Genomic DNA, 21068 nt, shown 5'->3' on the forward strand with positions numbered 1-21068 from the left:
CGCAGGCTCTGAGATGAAGATGGCACTGATTCCTCAGCCCCTCTCCGCAGGCTCTGAGATGAAGATGGCACTGATTCCTCAGCCCCTCTCCGCAGGCTCTGAGATGAAGATGGCACTGATTCCTCAGCCCCTCTCCAGGCTCTGAGATGAAGATGGCACTGATTCCTCAGCCCCTCTCCGCAGGCTCTGAGATGAAGATGGCACTAATTCCTCAGCCCCTCTCCGCAGGCTCTGAGATGAAGATGGCACTGATTCCTCAGCCCCTCTCCGCAGGCTCTGAGATGAAGATGGCACTGATTCCTCAGCCCCTCTCCAGGCTCTGAGATGAAGATGGCACTGATTCCTCAGCCCCTCTCTGCAGGCTCTGAGATGAATATGACAACGACACAGCAAGCTGGCTCTGCTATTTCACTGCCTGGAAAGCAGTGTTTTTAAGGTTAGATCCCCCCTGACTGGTTTCCCAGACAAAGGGAGAAAGGACGCTGCAGGGAAGTTTCCCAGGCCATTTACAGTATTTATGTGCAAGGAGCAAGGATCCTGCACACACAGTGTTAACTTTCTCTAGCTTGCTGGCTGGGGGGAAGTTCTGCTGTTTGCAGAAAGTCTTGCAGATAACTTCCCGGTGGCAGGGGGGAGGGCCCAGGGCTCAGGGACTCACCTGTGTATTATCTGCTCTGTTTATTTGCTCCAGCAAAAAGCGGGTGATAACCACCGCTGACAAGCTGTGTGCTGACTGTAGAGAGAGGGAGGAAAACTCAGAAGCTCCCTTCCCGCCGTTTTTTTTTTTTTTTACTACCCACAGCAGGGGGGGGGAACACAGACTCATCTTCCCGCTCTTTTAGCGCTAAGCCCCGCCCCCCCCGCGGCCGCGATAAGCCCTTCCCCCAGGGAAGCGTGCGAGATCTTCATAGAGCTTAAGCCTTCCTGAGGACAGGGTCATCGGCTGATTCTGGTGAGGTGCTTGCTATCAATTGTAGCTCTACTGAGCATTGCGCCCCCTCCTGGCATACTCCTATTAGGAACATGCAGAATTCAAAAGGCACTAAGAGGGCTAAGGCTCACATAGTCTATTATTCAGCCTGCACTGCCTGCCACGCTGAGCTACCACGTAAACACACCTCTTCTCTCTGTGAGTCCTGTGCCCCTATAGCCCACCCAAGACCCCCCTGCCACCACCACCGCAACCGGCAGCCTAGAGCCCCCAGCCCACCGGAATGGGCACAGTTTTCTGTCCCAATCCATGGAAAAACTGTCACAGAACCTGGTTCTGGCTATGCAATGTCGTCCTCCACACCCTTCTGGGTCCCTGGACGGAACGCAGCCTGAGGATACCCCTATGGAGGATCCTTCAGAGGTAATCCGGGCACATGCTTCACCGATTGCAGGGATCAGGAAAAGGGCAGACGGCCGGGTGTCTCCAGCGGGCTCTCCCTCAGGAGCACACAGGGCACACTCTCCCACATGCTCCACGGCTTCTGAAGAGCTGGAGGAGGGAGAATGCTGTTTGTACCAGGAGGATTCCTTGGTTTCATCACCCCCAGATGATCAATCAGCAATCAACCAAACTCTGCATGTGGAGGATCCCCCATCCACTACCACTGACCATGCGGTCTCCTTTAAGAGGGCAAGGAAACCCCAAAAGGTTTTCGCTGATCACCCAGAGTTTCAGGATATCCTCACAAAGCAAAGGGAGAAGCCTGACAGGCGCTTCGGTAACTGAAAACTCATGGAGTACCGGTACCCTTTTGCCTCACCTGCCCCTAAGGGCTGGGCCGATCCGCCCTTGGTCGACCCCCCGGTCTCCCGCCTTACCACAAAGACACTCCTGTCTTTACCCGATGGTTCTTCCATTAAGGACTCGACAGACAGACAGGTTGAGCACCTCGCCCGCTCTGCTTTTGAGGCTGCGGGTTCCTCCCTCTCGCCCTCCTTTGCCTCTGTGTGGGTCGCAAAGGCGATCTCGGTCTGGGCAGAATCCCTTAACACTTCGCTTGAGGAATCCCAGTTCACTCAGACCTTCACAGAGGTAACAGCTCAAATTGCCGCTGCGGCGGAGTACCTCATCCAGGCCTCCATGGATGCTGCTACCTGCGCAGCGTTTGCCGCCTCAAATACCATAGCCATCCGTAGAGCTCTCTGGCTCCGACAATGACGAGCGGACTCTGCCTCCAAGAAGTCTCTCACGGGCCTTCCCTTTTTTTCCAGACCGGTTGTTTGGCGAACGTCTGGACAAGCTCATTTCTGATGCCACGGGAGGAAAGAGTACCTCCCTCCCCCAGCTGAAGTCCAGGACGTCCTTCACCAGACGTCTACAGTCCTCGTGCCGCTCCTTTCGGAACTCATTTGGTTGGTCGACATCCCGTACTGTCCCCACCACCAGCCGCGGACTACGCAGGGACCGACCTTCTCAGCTCTCCCCGAAACCCACTTCGTCATGGCGGCCTAGACCGAAACAGTCCAGGACTAGGGAGACTCCGCCAAACCCCCCAAAGACTTGAAAACGACCCGAAGCTTTTTTCTCAGCAATCCACTCGCTCCAAACAGCAGGAGTGATAATACCTGTCCCAGTCGACGAGAAGTTCGGGGGTTTTTATTCCAACCTCTTTGTGGTCCCCAAAAAGGATGGGTCAGTTCGACCCATCCTGGACCTCAAACACCTAAACAAACATGTGCACGTACGGAGATTCAGAATGGAGTCCCTAAGGTCCATTATTGCATCCATGGTCGAAGGGGAATTCCTCTCCTCCATAGACATCAAGGACGCGTACCTGCACATACCCATCGCCCCAGATCACCAAAAGTTCCTGCGCTCCGCAATTCAGGACTCCCACTTTCAATTCGTAGCTCTACCCTTCGGCCTTGCCACCACACCAAGGGTCTTCACCAAAGTCATGGCGGCCGCCATGAGCGTCCTTCACGCCAGGGGAGTAGTCGTTCTCCCTTACTTGGACGACCTCCTCATCAAGGCCCCCTCCTTCCGCGACTGCTCAACCAGCGTACAAATCACTGTGGACACCCTATCCCGCTTAGGGTGGCTAGTGAAGCTGGACAAATCATCCCCGATCCCATCACGATCCATCACCTTCCTGGGCATGTCCCTGGACACCCGTCGGGGCTTGATCCTTCTCCCTCAGGACAAGGCGTTTGCTCTTGAACGAGCGGTACGCTGCCTTCTACGTCCTCCGTCTCGCTCCATTCGATTCAGCATGAACGTGCTCGGCAGGATGGTGGCGGCTATGGAAGCAGTACCCTTTGCTCAACTGCACCTCCGCCCACTGCAGCTAGCCCTTCTAGCGGCCTGGGACAAGAGCCCCTTCTCCCTGGACAGACATCTTCACCTGACGCCTTCAGTCAGGTACGCACTCCGCTGGTGGCTTCGGTCCTCATCCCTATCGAAGGGGAGATCTTTTCTCCCAGTGAACTGGCTGGTCCTGACCACGGACGCCAGCCTCCTAGGCTGGGGAGCAGTGTACCTGCACCACACTGCTCAAGGACGTTGGACGCCCCAGGAGTCTTTCCTCCCCATCAACATCCTGGAGCTCCGCGTGATCTTCCTCTCGCTCAGAGCCTTCAGCCCTCTGCTAGCGGGTCGTCAGATTCGAGTACAATCGGACAATGCGACAGCTGTAGCCTATGTCAATCGGCAGGGGGGCACCCGCAGCAAAGCGGCTTATCTCGAGGCCCACAAGATCCTCAGCTGGGCCGAATCGACGGGATCAGTGATATCAGCGGTACACATACCGGGGATAGAGAACTGGGCAGCAGACTTGCTAAGTCTCCAAGGCCTGGCTGCCGGAGAATGGTCCCTCCACCCAGATGTTTCTACACATCTGCACTCGTTGGGGCACACCAGACGTGGACCTAATGGCCTCAAGGTTGAATGTAAAGGTACCCGCGTTCATAGCCAGGTCACACGACCCGTAGTCCATCGGCGCGGATGCTTTAGTCTGCTCCTGGCACCACTTCCCCCTGCCTTACATATTTCCACCTCTACCCCTGCTGCCGCGGGTAATCAGGAAGATCAAGGCAGAGGGTGTCCCGGTGATACTGATAGCACCGGACCGGCCCAGGCGCGCCTGGTACGCCGAATTAGTACAAATGCTCACAGACGCACCGTGGCGCCTTCCAGACATCCCAGACTTGCTGACCCAAGGGCCCATTTTCCATCAGAGCTCCAGAGCCCTGAAGCTGACGGCATGGCCATTGAGACCTGGATATTAACAAGAGCGGGATTCTCCCCCGCGGTTATTGCCACCATGATCAGCGCCCGAAAGCCTGCTTCATCCCGCATTTACCACCGTACGTGGAAAATCTTCCTTTCATGGTGCAGGGAAACTAACGTCCAGCCTATGCCTCTGGCCATCCCCAGAATTCTCGATTTTCTACAGTCTGGCTTGCAAGCGGGGTTGGCTCTCAGTTCCCTTAAAGGGCAGGTCTCGGCGCTCTCAATCTTCTACCAATGCCGCCTGGCTCAAAAACCGCAAGTCAAGACCTTCCTCCAGGGCGTTTCCCATCTAGTTCCCCCGGACAAACGGCCGCTGGAACCATGGGACCTCAACCTCGTTCTGGACGGTCTCCAGAGGTCTCCCTTTGAACCCCTCAAGGAATCCTCCCTTGCTCTTCTGTCCTGGAAGGTAACATTCCTGGTGGCAATTACGTCCATCAGACGGGTTTCGGAGCTAGCAGCACTCTCTTGCCGCGAGCCTTTTCTGATCTTTCACCAGGACAAGGTGGTTCTGCGCCCTCTCCTGGATTTCCTTCCAAAGGTTCTTACCCCGTTTCATTTGAACGAGGACATTGTGCTGCCTTCCTTTTGTCCACACCCAGTTCATAGGGTGGAAAGGTCTCTGCATTCGTTAGACCTCGTCAGAGCTCTCAGATATTACATATCCAGGACAGCCCCCTTTAGGAAAACGGACTCTTTGTTCGTCATTCCTGAGGGGCCTAAGAAGGGACAGGCAGCTTCAAAGACTACGCTGGCTCGCTGGATTCGCTCTGCGATCCAGGAAGTCTACCGCTTGCAACTCAAGCCCATTCCTAGTGGGCTGCGGGCTCATTCCACTCGAGCAGTTGGTGCTTCGTGGGCCATTCGACATCAGGCTACAGTGGAACAGTTGTGTAAGGCTGCGACCTGGTCTAGCCTACATACGTTTTCAAAGCATTACAGAGTCCATACCCAGTTTTCAGCTGAGGCAAATCTGGGTAGGAAAATTCTGCAAACGGAAGTAGAGCACCTCTCTCAGTAGGCGCTCCAGGCTGTCCGGGACTGGTTCCTAGTCCTTGGGTTGTGTTGTCTTCTTTTATGTTTCCCACACATGGATTGCTTTAGGACGTCCCATGGTCCTGTGTCCCCCAATGAGGCGTCAGAGAAAAACTGATTTTTGTGTACTCACCGTAAAATCGTTTTCTCTTAGCCATCATTGGGGTACACAGCACCCACCCTGTTGCCCTGTTGGGCCTTGGTTCTCTCAGTACCTTATTTGGTTATGACTCTTTTTTTTTCTCATGTTCCTCTGTTGAGAAGTTTTTACTGTTTTTTTTTTTTCTCCTACTGCTTGTGTACTAAAACTGAGCTTGCCTGGCCCGGCCAGGGGGTGTATACTGCAGAGGAGGAGCTATGCTTTTGCATCTACTTAGTGTCCTCCTATGGATAGGCAGCATAACACCCATGGTCCTGTGTCCCCTAATGATGGCTAAGAGAAAACGATTTTACTGTGAGTACATAAAAATCCGTTTTTGAAAGGTTCAGTCATGAAATGAGCCATTTCTTAATGATTTTGACCTCTTAAATTCAAATCTGACAAAAATTATGATAAAAAAGCTAGTTGCACTTTGTAATGCTAAAGCAGGCAAACCATGAATGTAAGAATATAGACGTGTATTACTGCTAAAGGAAATCTAAGAAAAATGAAACATTTTTACTTATGGTAGCTCTTGTTTCTATATCAAAGAGCTTTTCTTTTACTGATGCATGTATACAGGGTGGGCCATCTATATGGATACACCTAAATAAAATGGGAATGGTTGGTGATATCAACTTCCTGTTTGTGGCTCATTAGTATATGGGAGGGGGAACTTTTCAAGATGGGTGGTGACCATGGCGGCCATTTAGGACCCAACTTTATTTTTTCCAATGGGAATAGGGTCATGTAACACATCAAACGTATTGAGAATTTCACAAGAAAAACAATGGTGTGCTTGGTTTTAACGTAACTTTATTCTTTAGTTCTTTACAATTTTATGACCACTGAGAAAATGTGTTCAACGTGCTGCCCATTGTTTTGGATTGTCAATGCAACCCTCTTCTCCCACTTTTGACACACTGATAACAACACCGCAGAAGACATGCTAGCACAGGCTTCCAGTATTCGTTGTTTCAGATGCTGCACATCTTGTATCTTCACAGCATAGATAATTGCCTACAGATGACACCAAAGACAAAAGTCTAAGGGGATCCGATCAGGAGACCTTCATGGCCATTCAACTGGCCCACGATGACTAATCCACTTTCCGGGACACTGTTCATGTAGGAATGCTCGGACCTAACACCCATAATGTGGTGGTGTATTAAGATGCAGCATCTGAAACAATGAATACTGGAAGTCTGTGCTAGCATTTCTTCTGCGGTGTTGCTATCAGTGTGTCAAGAGTGGGAGAAGAAGGTTGCATTGAAAATCCAACACAATGGGCAGCACGTTGAACACATTTTCTAAGTGTTCATAAAATTGTAAATAACGAATGAATAACGTTACTTTAAAGCCAAGCACACCATTGTTTTTCTTGTGAAATTCTCAAGAAGTTTGATGTGTTTAAATGGCCCTCTTCCCATTGGATAAAATAAAGTTGTATCCAAAATGGCCGCCATGGTCACCACCCATCTTGAAAAGTTCCCCCTCCCATATACTAATGAGCCACAAACAGGAAGTTGATATCACCAACCATTCCCATTTTATTTAGGTGTATCCATTTAAATGCGCCACCCTGTAGATCACATGAATAAGGGAGGGCTCCATTTCTTCATCGTTCCTTATGGGAGACCCAGACCATGGGTGTATAGCTACTGCCTCCGGAGGACACACAAAGTACTACACTAAAAGTGTAGCTCCTCCCTCCGAGCATATACACTCCCCGGATGACAAATCCAACCAGTTCAATGCTTTGTGTTCAGGAGGTCACACACACACATGCATCCTCTGATTTTTGATTTTTGATTTCAAAGATTTGGAAGAAAAGCGGGTCCAATCTGGACTCCCGGCATGTCCCTTCTCACCCCACTGTGTCGGCGGTGCTGTTAAGGTTGATTTCAGGGCTGGAGCCTTACATGCCGCGCTCCTTCACCATCCCTCGGGCTCTGGCTTGAAGTGGGAGCCATCACGGTTCTCACTGCTTTGCAGGAGACCGGTCTCCATCCGCAGCCCTGTTCAGGATCCTGACGGACGGAGCGATCACCCCCCAGGGACCTGGCACCTGCGTCTCACAAGCTAAGTACTGAGACGTTATTACCACAGACGGTGGTCTTTCCAGGGGTCCCTTGTACTTTATATATTGGGGAGAGTGTGTTATATAACTGTGTTAACATTTCCGGCCGGTTCTCCAGTTTTCACTGGAGAACCGCGCCGATGGTGCCTGCACGCTGGCCGCATGTTTAAATCTAGGCCCCGGCTTCGCCTGAGGCCTAGTTTCGATTCTCTTCCCCTGCATGTCAGTCAGTGCAGTGGGACAGTGTGGCTCCGCCCAGCGGCTGTTCAGCACAGGGAAGGGACACTCCTCACTGAGGAAAGATTCCCTCCCCTGTATGCCTCATTTGCCCTCCGTCCTGCTCTCACAGTAGGCACCGCCCCCTCTCCTCGCTGTGGACGCCATTTTCTCAGCGTTCTCAATGTCTGCATAACACATTGTGACAAATGGGGGCCTGGGCTGGGGGATCTGGAGGGCACAGAAATGTCCCTATGTTAAACGGTCTGGCAAGCCACAACCTCCGGTTGTGCAGCTGCTTATATACTCGGTTTATATACTCTGCTGGGGGTCATTCTGGACAGAGCCCCCACTTCTGCAGCATGTCTCACATCAGAGCAAGGCTGCAAGGCTGTTCTTATTATGCACTGCTGTAGGCTCGTACTGCCTGTACCGAGCACATAACCACATTGTGATGCCTGCTCTAACATAGTGGTGCCTCAGCCTGGAGGCTCATCCCCAGTGGTCCCTCCGGCTGCTCCGGCTCCGGTGGCTGAACCCCCGGTTTGGGTAGAATCCCTCTCTCCAGGGGACAGCTGTTCCGGACACTGCTGAGCATGCATCAGCCCCCTCCTCAGGGCGCTTCTGCTGCTACGGCTCGCTCAGCAAAGCTCACAGAGGATTCTTCATCTGGTTTCAGACCCCGTCCTCCTAAAATGGAGACGCAGGGTCCCCTTTCCCTCCTCGCCCCGCGGCTCTGGTTCACGAGCTGACTCGCAGGACAAGGAGGATGCCTTTACTGGGGGCTCGGACGCTTCTCCATGTACCCCATTGATTTGTCCGAAAGTGACGCAGATGCTAATGATTTGATTGCGTCCATTATAATTGTACTGGACCTCAATCCGCCTGTATCAGGGGAGCACCCCTCTCTGGCAGAAAAGCATCAGTATAACTTGCCTAAGAGAACAAGGAGTGTGTTCCTTATCCACTCCAGCTTTCAGGTCACTGTGACCAAGCCCAGAGCCTGTCCTGACTGACGCTTTCCAAAGCGTGGTTCTGATGACTGTTTCCCCCTTCCACCAGTGGTGGTCAAGGAGTGGGCTCATTCATCAAGGGTGGACCCTCCGGTGTCTAGACTTCAGCCCGGACAGTTGTATCAGTGGCTGACGGCACCTCTCTAAGGATCCCACTGTCCGCCAGGTTGTCCTTCTGGCCAAATCTATATATGAGGCGGCAGGGGCCTCGTTCTCCCCATCTTTTGCAGCAGTGCGGGCTCTCAAAGCCATCTCTGCTTCTCGGGAGGAGATGCATTCCCTCACCAGGGACTTTATGCCCGAAATAGTTGCCTTAACTTCCAGGCTTCAGTCTTTTCATCCTATGCCATGTCTGCCATGCTGGAGACTGTCATCGCACTGTGGTGGCCTCGGCTACTTCCCTCGCTATCCGCAGGTTCCTGTGGCTTCGAGAGTGGAAGGCAGATGCTTCCTAAGAAGTTCCTTGCTGGACTCCCTTTTGCTGGGACCAGTCTATTCGGTGAACAACTGGATGAAATTATTCAGGAAGCTTTTGGCAGGAAGAGTACTTCCATGCCACAACCCAGGAAACCTGTCCAGGGCAGGAACCAGTCGAGGTTTCGTTCCTTTCATTCCTCTAACTGGTCGTCCTCTAAGCCCTCGGCCTCGTCCACTAACTCAGCCAAGGTCCGTAAACAAACTGGCGCATGAAGCCGCGTCCTAAGTCGGCAGGAGCTGCTGCCACCAAGGCAGCCTCCTCTTGATTATCTGGCCGCGCCAGTAACGTCCTTGGTCGGTGGCAGGCTCTCCCTCTTGGGCGACGTGTGGTTTCAACATGTCTTCGATCAGTGGGTGTGGGTTACCATCTCCCACGGCTACAGAATAGAATTCTATCCAGCCCGCCAAACAGATTTTTTCTGTCAACTCCCCCCTGCTCCAAGGCCGCCGCCTTCTCACAGGCCGTGGCATTCTTGCAGGCCAATGGAGTAATTGTACCAGTTCCCGACTGGGAACGGTTCTGAGATTTCTACTCAAATCTCTTCCTAGTCCCCGAAAAGGACGGTGCTTCCGACCTGGATCTCAAGCTTCTCAACAAGCATGTTCAGGTGCGTCAATTTTGCATGGAATCTCTGCGATCAGTCAATGACCCAAGGAGATTTCTTAGCATCCATCGACATCAGAGATGTCTATCTGCATGTACCAATCGCAGTTTCACACCAGCATTGGCTACGTTTTGTAATCGGAGAGGAACATTTCCAATTCGTGGCTCTCCCCTTGGGGTTAGCCACGACCCCTCGTGTATTCACCAAGGTCATGGCAGCAGTGGTTGCGGTTCTGCTCCTCCAGGGGTTGGTAGTGATTCCTTACCTGGACGACCTTCTAGTCAGGGCTTCATCCAGTGCAGACTGTCAGCGGAGTGTCTCGCTCACTCTCAGCGGAGTGTCTCGCTCACTCTCAGCGGAGTGTCTCGCTCACTCTCAGCGGAGTGTCTCGCTCACTCTCAGCGGAGTGTCTCGCTCACTCTCAGCGGAGTGTCTCGCTCACTCTCAGCGGAGTGTCTCGCTCACTCTCAGCGGAGTGTCTCGCTCACTCTCAGCGGAGTGTCTCGCTCACTCTCAGCGGAGTGTCTCGCTCACTCTCAGCGGAGTGTCTCGCTCACTCTCAGCGGAGTGTCTCGCTCACTCTCAGCGGAGTGTCTCGCTCACTCTCAGCGGAGTGTCTCGCTCACTCTCAGCGGAGTGTCTCGCTCACTCTCAGCGGAGTGTCTCGCTCACTCTCAGCGGAGTGTCTCGCTCACTCTCAGCGGAGTGTCTCGCTCACTCTCAGCGGAGTGTCTCGCTCACTCTCAGCGGAGTGTCTCGCTCACTCTCAGCGGAGTGTCTCGCTCACTCTCAGCGGAGTGTCTCGCTCACTCTCAGCGGAGTGTCTCGCTCACTCTCAGCGGAGTGTCTCGCTCACTCTCAGCGGAGTGTCTCGCTCACTCTCAGCGGAGTGTCTCGCTCACTCTCAGCGGAGTGTCTCGCTCACTCTCAGCGGAGTGTCTCGCTCACTCTCAGCGGAGTGTCTCGCTCACTCTCAGCGGAGTGTCTCGCTCACTCTCAGCGGAGTGTCTCGCTCACTCTCAGCGGAGTGTCTCGCTCACTCTCAGCGGAGTGTCTCGCTCACTCTCAGCGGAGTGTCTCGCTCACTCTCAGCGGAGTGTCTCGCTCACTCTCAGCGGAGTGTCTCGCTCACTCTCAGCGGAGTGTCTCGCTCACTCTCAGCGGAGTGTCTCGCTCACTCTCAGCGGAGTGTCTCGCTCACTCTCAGCGGAGTGTCTCGCTCACTCTCAGCGGAGTGTCTCGCTCACTCTCAGCGGAGTGTCTCGCTCACTCTCGCCACGCTTGCAAGTCCACTCTGACCCCGACTCAGGAACTTACGTACCTAGGGATGCAATTCGAGACTCTGCTGGCACTTGTGAAGCTGCCCTTAGTCAAACAGCAGTCCCTTCATCTGGCGGTTCGCTCTCTGCTGAGGCTCCGCCGTCATTCCATCAGGCACCTCATGCAGGTGCTGGGTCACATGGTGGCGTCAATGGAGGCGGTTCCCTTTGCCAGTTCCATCTGCGTCCCCTGCAGCTGGACATTCTCCGCTGTTGGGACAAGGGACTTCTTCCTTGCACAGGCTGGTGGCTCTGTCGCCACAGACCAGGAGCTCTCTTTAAGTGGTGGCTTCGGCCCCTTTCTCTGTCCCAGGGACGCTCCTTTCTGGCCCCGTCCTCGGTGATTCTCACCACGGATGCCAGTCTATCCGGCTGGGGAGCAGTTTTTCTCCACCACCGAGCACAGGGCACTTGGACTCCGTCCGAATGAGCCCTCTCGATCAATGTGCTGGAAATCAGGGCTGTACTCCTAGCTCTCGTAGTTTTTCACCACCTGTCGGCGGGCAAGCACATTCGAGTCCAGTCAGACAACGCGACAGCAGTTGCCTACATCAATCAGCCGCTTAGCAATGTTGGAAGTTCAACGTATCCTTCAGTGGACGGAGGACTCCAAGTCCACCATATCCGCAGTCCACATCCCAGGCGTAGAAAACTGGGAGGCAGATTATCTCAGCCGTGAAACCGTGGACAGCGGCGAGTGGGCCCTGCATCCGGCAGTGTTCCGGTCAATTTAGCAGGCGGGGCACTCCGGAAGTGGATCTAATGGCATCCCGGCACAACAACGAGGTCCCGGTTTACGTGGCTCGCTCCCACGATCCTCAGGCCTTGGCAGCGGACGCGCTGGTTCCAGATTGGTCCCAGTTCCGTCTGGCTTACGTGTTTTCCCCCTCTGGCTCTCTTGCCCAGAGTCCTGCGCAAGATCAGAATGGAGGGCCGTCGGGTCGTACTCATCGCTCCAGACTGGCCCAGGCGAGCTTGGTTCCCAGACCTGCTCCGTCTGTCCGTAGAGGTGTTGTGGCATCTCCCGGACTGGCCAGACCTTCTCTCACAAGGTCAGTTTTCCGCCAGAATTCTGCGGCTCTCAGATTGACGGCGTGGCTCTTGAGCCCTGAATCCTTACGGCTTCAGGCATTCCTTCCGAGGTCATCTTCTCTATGACTCAGGCTCGGAAGTCTTCCTCGGCCAGGATTTACCACAGGACTTGGAGAATTTTCCTGTCCTGGTGTCGTTCTTCCGGCCATGCTCCTTGGCCGTTTTTCCTTGCCGACCATCCTGTCCTTTCTACAGTCCGGCCTGCAGCTAGGACTGTCCCTCAATTCCCTCAAGGGACAGGTCTCGGCTCTGTCAGCGTTGTTCCAGCGGCGTATCGCCCGGCTGGCCCAGATGCGCACCTTCATGCAGGGCGCATCTCACATCATTCCGCCTTACCGGCGGTCTCTGAATCCCTGAGACCTTCATCTGGTCCTCATGGCCTTACAGAAACCCCCCTTTGAGCCTCTTAGGGAGGTTTCGTTGTTTCGTCTTTCACAGAAAGTGGTCTTTCTGGTGGCCATAATTTCTCTCAGGAGAGTCTCTGATTTGACTGTGCTCTCTTCGGAGTCACCCTTTTTGGGTTTTTTCACCAAGACAAGGTGGTTCTCCGTCCGACTCCGGGCCTTCTCCCTAAGGTGGTGTCTCCTTTCCACCTTAACCAGGACATTTCATTGTCCTCCCTTTGTTCGGCCCCTGTGCATCGCTTTGAGAATGCGTTGCATGCTTTAGATTTGGTGCGGACGCTCCGGATCTGTGTCACGCACCGCTGTTTTTTTAGGCGGTACACCTCTCTTTTTGTGCTGACCACAGGTCAGCGCAAGGGTCTCTCGGCTTCTAAACCGACCCTAGCTCGTTGGATTAGGTCGGCCATATCCGATGCCTACCAATGTTCTCAGGTGCCTCCCCCGCCGGGGATTAAGGCGCACTCGACCAGAGCTGTCGGTGCCTCTTGGGCTACGGCTCAGCAGGTCTGTCAGGCTGCCACTTGGTCTAGTCTGCACACCTTTTCGAAGCACTACTAAGTGCATGCTCATGCTTCGGCAGATGCGAGCTTGGGCAGACGCATCCTTCGGACGGCTGTCGCCCATTTGTGAAGTTAGGTTTCGCCTACTTCTCAGTTTCTGTTTATTTCCCACCCATGGACTGCTTTGAGACGTCCCATGGTCTGGGTCTCCCATAAGGAACGATGAAGAAAAAGAGAATTTTGTTTACTTACCGTAAATTCTTTTTCTTATAGTTCCGACATGGGAGACCCAGCACCCTCCCTGTTGCCTGTTGGCAGCTTTCTTGTTCCGTGTGTTTTCACCGGCTGTTGTTGTAGACAGAGGTTCCGGTTATTCCGGGTTTTACTCTATCTCTACTTATGGGTGGATGTCCTCCTTCAGCTTTGGCACTAAACTGGTTGGATTTGTCATCCGGGGAGTGTATATGCTCGGAGGGAGGAGCTACATTTTTAGTGTAGTACTTTGTGTGTCCTCCGGAGGCAGTAGCTATACACCCATGGTCTGGGTCTCCCATGTCGGAACTATAAGAAAAAGAATTTACGGTAAGTAAACAAAATTCTCTTTTTTCAATGCGTGAGTAAAATGGGTAGTAAAACTTACTGTAGCATTAGATGTAATGTACATATTGACTTGCCATCACCAAACACTTTATTTTTTTTTTTTTTGTTTTTCCATTCACACAGGTTATAAATGCAGCTTTGGCGCTCGCTGCTAAACCTCACAGCAAAGTGGCTCAAGAAACAATGGATCTTTTCAAAGATCAGTGGGAGAAACAAGTTCGTATCTTGACAGATGCCGTTGATGACATCACATCAATAGATGACTTCCTGGCTGTTTCTGGTATCTCTATAATTTTTTTTTTTTTTTATACCTAAATTTAAAATATTCCAAGTCCCTTGGTTTGAGCCACGTTCCTTCCGGATGATTTAGGTGTTCAGTTTAAATGAGGCATGTTTTCTGAGTAAATCCTTACAGGACTCCTCAGAGCCACCAATAGTCCAGCTTACGCTTTTTTGGAACACACTCTGACACAGGAAAAGCTGTCAGGCTAAGCAGGACTGTCATGGTCGCTCTTATGAGTCCTATCGTTGGAAGTTTGCAGAAACAATCTGCAATGTGCAAATAAGATCCTGGACTTCTGACTATACATAGCGGGCAAAATGGACATACAGCACTGGATCCTTTATGTACAGGACAATTGCTGCAAGAAGCATTTTTGTGTATATGCGGCTAGTGTTTTGATTGTAGTGATATAGGCGCTGATGCATCAAGCAGGTTTCTCAGTTTTTGGTGTTAAACTGCTAGAAATGTTGCAAAGGTTTTTTTTGCTTATGTGTTATTCCACAGTATTGTCAAGCTGTCAAAGCCATTTATTTTATTTGAGCAAAATGAGATAATGGTATCACTTTTGGGGAGTTTCCAATATATAGGTACCTCAATGTCCATTTAAATCTGAATAGGTCCTAAGAAACGGGTTCTGTACATTTCTTTAACAAATTGAGAAATTGCTGCAAAACCCTTCTAACACTCTAACAAAATAAAATTTTGAAAAATGATGCAGAGGTAAAGTAGAGATATGGGAAATGTTATTTAGTAACTATTTTGTGCAACATGACTATTGATATAAGGATATAAAAATTGAAAGTTTGAAAATTGTAAAATATTCAAAATTTTCATCAAAATTCCGAAATTTTCACAAACCCAAAAAATATCGACCCAAATTTACCACTAATATGAAGTACAATATTTAACGATAAAACAGCCTCTGAATCACTGGGATTTGTTGAAGGGCTTCAGAGTTAAAACCTCAAAGTAACACTGGTTGGATTTCTAAAATTTGTATAAAAGTTGTCTTGCTCACTAAGGGGTTCACCTGTTCATTTCAGGCCTGGCGTGTGCAAAGGTGGTCCTAATGTTTAGAATAACTGAATTTGAAGTATGTTCATCTTATTAATAGTCTGTATTTATTTATTACAGAGAATCATATTTTGGAAGATGTCAATAAATGTGTCATAGCGCTTCAGGAAAAAGATGTTGATGGACTGGATCGCACCGCCGGTGCCATACGTGGACGAGCAGCTAGAGTTATTTATGTTGTTACCTCGGAGATGGATAATTATGAGCCTGGAGTCTATACAGAAAAAGTACTGGAAGCCACCAAACTTTTGTCAAATACAGGTAGATGAAAAAAAGTTTCTACAATAAAATGTGTGTTAGTCTGTGATGCTGCAATGCTCTGCAGAGCAGTGGGGATAGAGATATGGAGACCCCTGCACATCTCAAAAGACCTGTTGGACGTGGGCGGCTCAGGAGACAAGTACTCGTCTCCTGCATGAGAACTTGCTTATAGCCTTTCTGTTGGTGTCTGAACTTCAAATTAGCTGGCTCTGCCATATTTTGAGCTGTTAATGCAAACACAGCCTTATTAACCCCTTTACGACCTTGGACATACCTGTACAGTCAAGGCCGTGTCTGGACCTTTAATGTGGTCTCAACATGTGCAGCTAACAGGCACGGGTGTATTAACCCCTTCACGACCGCGGGCAGTAAAATTACGTCCTATTTTAACGTGACTTAACGACCAGGGACGTAATTTTACTGCCTAAACTTCATTTGATTGCCGTGGCCATAGCAACGGCTTTCAAATGATGTCCCCTGCTGTTTCTTACAGCAGGGGACCTTTGCTTGACCCCAGGGGGGGTGGCATCGCCACCCCCTATCGACGATCGATGTGATTGGCTGTTCAAATCTGAACCGCCAACCACATCGATCGCACTAATTTCGGCAAAAATAATGCCCGAATTAGTGCGATCCTGTGAGATCCAGCTATGAGATGCCGCAGCTGCAGCAGCATATCATAGGTGGACCTCAAACATGCCGCCCCCAGCCCCTGCAGCACTGATTGGAGCGATCGTGCTATGACGCGCAATCGCTCCAATCAGTGTGCAGTGGGGCGGTCTGATTTGCTGGTGGCCGCCCTCCCCAGGCCTGTACTGCTCTGGGGACCCTCCCCCAACATGGCTGCAGCGTGGAGTGGCTGGTACTTTTGGTACCACGCCACCGCTGCTGCCGCCGCAGACGCCGCCTCTGCTGTCACCGCGCCAGCTCTAAAGGTAAGTATTGCGCTCCGGCGATGGCCCCTGCGCGCTCCCGTGAAGGCCCCTGCCCGTGCCCCCCCAGATCTGCCCCCCTACGCCCCGATCTGCCCCCCTACGCCCCGATCTGCCCCCCGGCATCCCGATCTGCTCCCCACGCGCTCTGCCTGCCTCCTCTGTCATCTCTATTCTGCTTCCAAGGTTCCTTCCTTCTGCCTTTGCTTCTCCGCCCCCTCTGCTCTCCCTCTAACCCCCCCCCATCTGCCCCCCCTCTGCCTCCCCTCTCCCCATCCCCCCTGGCCCCCCCGACGTCCTCTTACCTGCCTTCACGGGTCGTCCGAGGTCTTCACTGGCCCGATCACATCTGCCTCCATCGCTGGGTCCTTCTGCTGATCTGTCCAACGTCCTGCCTGCTGCTGGTGTAAAGCTGTCTATCTCACTGCCTTCTTGTTCCTCTGCAACTCTTCTGGTCAGTGATCCTCTTGGTACTGTGAGTATAACTTTTTTTTTTTTTTTTTTTCTTGTATCCTGTCCATTTTTACACTTCATCTGTCCGTGCGTCCCGCCAAGCGCTGATCAGGGATGCAGATAACGGATCTGCATCCGTGGTCAGTTTTTGGCATGACTTTTTTCCGTATTCGCGACGCTTTTTGTATCGCGTCCGTCCGTCCGTGCGTCCCGCCGAGCGCTGATCAGGGATGCAGATAACGGATCGGCATCCCTGCTCAATTTTTGGCGTGACTTTTTTCCGTATCCCCGACGCTTTTTGTATTGCATCCGTCCGTGCGTCCCGCCGAGCGCTGATCAGGGATGCAGATAACGGATCGGCATCCCTGCTCAATTTTTGGCGTGACTTTTTTCCGTATTCGCGACGCTTTTTGTATCGCATCCGTCCGTGCGTCCCGCCGAGCGCTGATCAGGGATGCAGATAACGGATCGGCATCCCTGCTCAATTTTTGGCGTGACTTTTTTCCGTATTCGCGACAATTTTTGTATGGCATCCGTCTGTGCGTCCCGCCGAGCGCTGATCAGGGATGCACATAACATATCTGCATCCATGGTCAATTTTTGGCGTGACTTTTTTTTTACGTATCCCCGACGCTTTTTTTATCGCATCCGACCGTGCGTCCTGCAGCGGCCGATCAGTGCACTGCGTCTGTGCGTTTGAAAAGTCAAATGGCGCTCCTTCTCTTCTGAGCCCCGCCGTGCGCCCAAACAATTACTTTCCACCACATATGAGGTATCTGCGTACTCAGGAGAAAATGCACAATACGTTTTATGGTGCATTTTTTCCTGATAGCCTTGTGAAAAAAAAAGCTACCTAGTTGAAGCAACCGTTTTGTGGTAAAAAATTTTTTTTTCTTTTCACGGCTCAACGCTATAAACTTCTGTGAAGCCCCCAGGTGTTCAAAGTGCTCACCAAACATCTAGAAAAATTATTTGAGGGCTCTAGTTTCCAAAATGGTGTCACTTGTGGGGGAGCTCCACTGTTTAGGCACCATAGGGGGTCTCCAAACGTGACATGGCGTCCGCTAATGATTCCAACCAATTTTGCTGTCAAATGGCGCTCCTTCTCTTCTGAGCCCCGCCATGCGCCCAAACAATTACTTTCCACCACATATGATGTATCTGCGTACTCAGGAGAAAATGCACAATACATTTTATGGTGCATTTTTTCCTGTTACCCTTGTGAAAAAAAAAGCTACCTAATTGAAGCAACCGTTTTGTGGTAAAAAAAATTTTTTTTCTTTTCACGGCTCAACGCTATAAACTTCTGTGAAGCCCCCAGGTGTTCAAAGTGCTCACCAAACATCTAGAAAAATTATTTGAGGGCTCTAGTTTCCAAAATGGGGTCACTTGTGGGGGAGCTCCATTGTTTAGGCACCTCAGGGGGTCTTCAAACCCGACATGGCGTCCGCTAATTAGTGCAGCTAATTTTGCATTTAAATGGCGCTCCTTGCCTTCCGAGCACTGCCGTGTGTCCAAACATTTGATTTCCACCACATATGAGGTATCTGCGTACTCAGGAGAAAATGGACAATACATTTTATGTTGCATTTTTTCCCAATACCCTTGTGAAAAAAAAAGCTACCTAGTTGAAGCAACAGTTTTGTGGTAAAAAAAAAATTTTTTCTTTTCACGGCTCAACGTTATAAACTTCTGTGAAGCCCCCAGGTGTTCAAAGTGCTCATCAAACATCTAGAAAAAATATTTGAGGGCTCTAGTTTCCAAAATGGGGTCACTTGTGGGGGAGCTCCATTGTTTAGGCACCTCAGGGGGTCTTCAAACCCGACATGGCGTCCGCTAATTAGTGCAGCTAATTTTGCGTTCAAAAATTCAAATGGCGCTCCTTGCATTCCAAGCACTGCCGTGTGTCCAAACATTTGATTTCCACCACATATGAGGTATCTGCGTACTCAGGAGAAAATGGACAATACATTTTATGTTGCATTTTTTCCCGATACCCTTGTGAAAAAAAAAGCTACCTAGTTGAAGCAACAGTTTTGTGGTAAAAAAATTTTTTTTTTCTTTTCACGGCTCAACGTTATAAACTTCTGTGAAGCCCCCAGGTGTTCAAAGTGCTCATCAAACATCTAGAAAAAATATTTGAGGGCTCTAGTTTCCAAAATGGGGTCACTTGTGGGGGAGCTCCATTGTTTAGGCACCTCAGGGGGTCTTCAAACCCGACATGGCGTCCGCTAATGAGTGCAGCTAATTTTGCGTTCAAAAATTCAAATGGCGCTCCTTCCCTTCCGAGCTCCGCTGTGCACCCAAACAATTGATTTTTACCACATATGGGGTATCGGCGTACTCAGGAGAAAATGCACAATAAATTGTAGGGTGCACTTTCTCTTTTCTCCCTTGTGAAAATGAAAATTTCATGGCTAAAGTAACATTTTTGTGTTAAAAAGTAAAATTTTCATTTTTTCCTTCCACATTGCTTTGGTTCCTGTGAAGCACCTAAAGGGTTAATAAACTTTTTGGATGTGGTTTTGAGCAGAGTGAGGGGTGCAGTTTTTAGAATGGGGTCACTTTTGGGTATTTTCTGTCACCTCGGTCTCTCAAAGTCACCTCAAATGTGATGTGGTCCCTAAAAAAAATTATTTTCTAAATTTTGTTGGAAAAATGAGAAATTGCTGATGAACTTTGATCCCTTCTAACTTCCTAACGAAAAAAAAATTTGTTTCGAAAATTGCGCTGATGTAAAGTAGACAAGTGGGAAATGTTATTTAGTAACTATTTTGTGTGACATATTTCTCAGATTTATGGGCATAAATTTTCAAAGTTTGAAAATTGCGAAATTTTCAAAATTTTCGCCAAATTTCCTAAATTTTCACAAATAAACGCAAAAAATATCGGCCTAAATTTACCACTGACATGAAGTACAATATGTCACGAAAAAACAATCTCAGAATCGCCAGGATCCGTTGAAGCGTCCCAGAGTTATAACCTGTCAAAGTGACACTGGTCAGAATTGCAAAAAATGGCCCGGTCATTAGGGTGTTTTAGTGGCCGGGGGTGAAGGGGTTAAAGATCCATCCACGCATGTTAGGCCACCCTCACATCAGCGGTATTTTGCCACAGGGCCGGACCGGAACAAATGCGTTTCAGCTCCATTAATTTCCTATGGAATCACGGCAACATGCGGTCACATGTGATTGCGTGCGTCACTTGCGACCGCATCCCGCCGCAACTCCATTGGAGGTGAATTGAGCTGAAACACATTTGTACCGGAACCGGCCTTGCGGCAAGTACCGCTGATGTGAGCGGCACCTTAACTAGTTAAATCTTGCTGTCAGAGATTGACATTGGGATTTAATGCGCTCTGGCGGCAATTTTGTTGTTCCTTGCCGCCATCAACGGGCTGGTGATGCGGTCACAGGGCGCTGATGGATTATCATGACAGCGAGGAGTGAGCTGATGACCCCTATATCTGTCATGACTAGGAGATCAGCATTTCTGGTGTTCAGAGGGATGCTGAAGTAGAATAAGCCTTGTCATTTTCACAGGGGGTAGAGCAAAAATTTGCGACAGTCTGCAGTATTGTTGTAGCAGTACAATTGTTAAATATGATTAGTAAAAGCATTGGAAAACCAGAATCTTTTTATATTTTATATGTTTAAATTCTTGCTAATATTCACCCTTGAAGAAAAATGCAACATAACTCTAAAATACATTATCCCCTTCCTCAGGTGCTGCTGTAGCAGCTGAGCAAGGGAACAGTTGAGTCCCAGAAACGCGTTGTGCCTATTCATTAAAGTTCTTTGATCTCCATGCCTTTGGTCCGCAGCGCCTTACTATACGCCTTTTCTGTTATTTTCCGCCACAGATCAATGACACGGGCTTTAGAGTTTCAGCACCTCCCTATGTCACTTAAATCTTCGCATTATTCACACACTTGAGATCACCACTCCCATTTACAATGTTCTTCAGCACTGCAGTATTAGACCACAGATTAGATGAGTCCTTTCCCTAACCCTATGAATAATGAGCTGCACACTTTGACCTCTTAGCCCTAAACTTAATATCCTAAGATGGCATGTTTTTGGCCTGCCCTCATCTTTTATTTGCTGGGCCAGACCATGTTATATGATAGCTGCAAGGTATTATCTGGAAGCACGCTTCAGCTGTGTGTAAATGGGCACCAAGGGGACATGCAAATTTGAGAAAATATAACTTAAAGTGGGTCCCCTGCTGCTTTGATCCACTCCTTTCTAGTTCTTACCTTAACACAACTTCTGTTTTCTTTCTAATGAGGGTGTGTGGTGTTTTGCTGAGTTGCAGACTGTGCAGTATGGTTTTACCGCATGTTTTAACTAGACATTGT

At 50.2% G+C, this 21068-nt stretch overlaps 1 protein-coding gene across 1 annotated transcript in view; it reads left to right on the forward strand.

Annotated features, from left to right (window-relative positions):
- Positions 1–21068, forward strand: part of CTNNA1 (catenin alpha 1) — a 148078-nt gene that overhangs the window by 73580 nt on the left and 53430 nt on the right. Inside the window, exons 11-12 of the mRNA XM_075344494.1 lie at positions 13829–13985; positions 15123–15323. Coding sequence (XP_075200609.1) covers positions 13829–13985; positions 15123–15323 — 358 coding nt within the window. The remainder of the gene's footprint in view (positions 1–13828; positions 13986–15122; positions 15324–21068) is intronic.

This window comes from Anomaloglossus baeobatrachus, chromosome 4 (assembly GCF_048569485.1).
Source record: "Anomaloglossus baeobatrachus isolate aAnoBae1 chromosome 4, aAnoBae1.hap1, whole genome shotgun sequence".
Taxonomy (NCBI): domain Eukaryota; kingdom Metazoa; phylum Chordata; class Amphibia; order Anura; family Aromobatidae; genus Anomaloglossus; species Anomaloglossus baeobatrachus.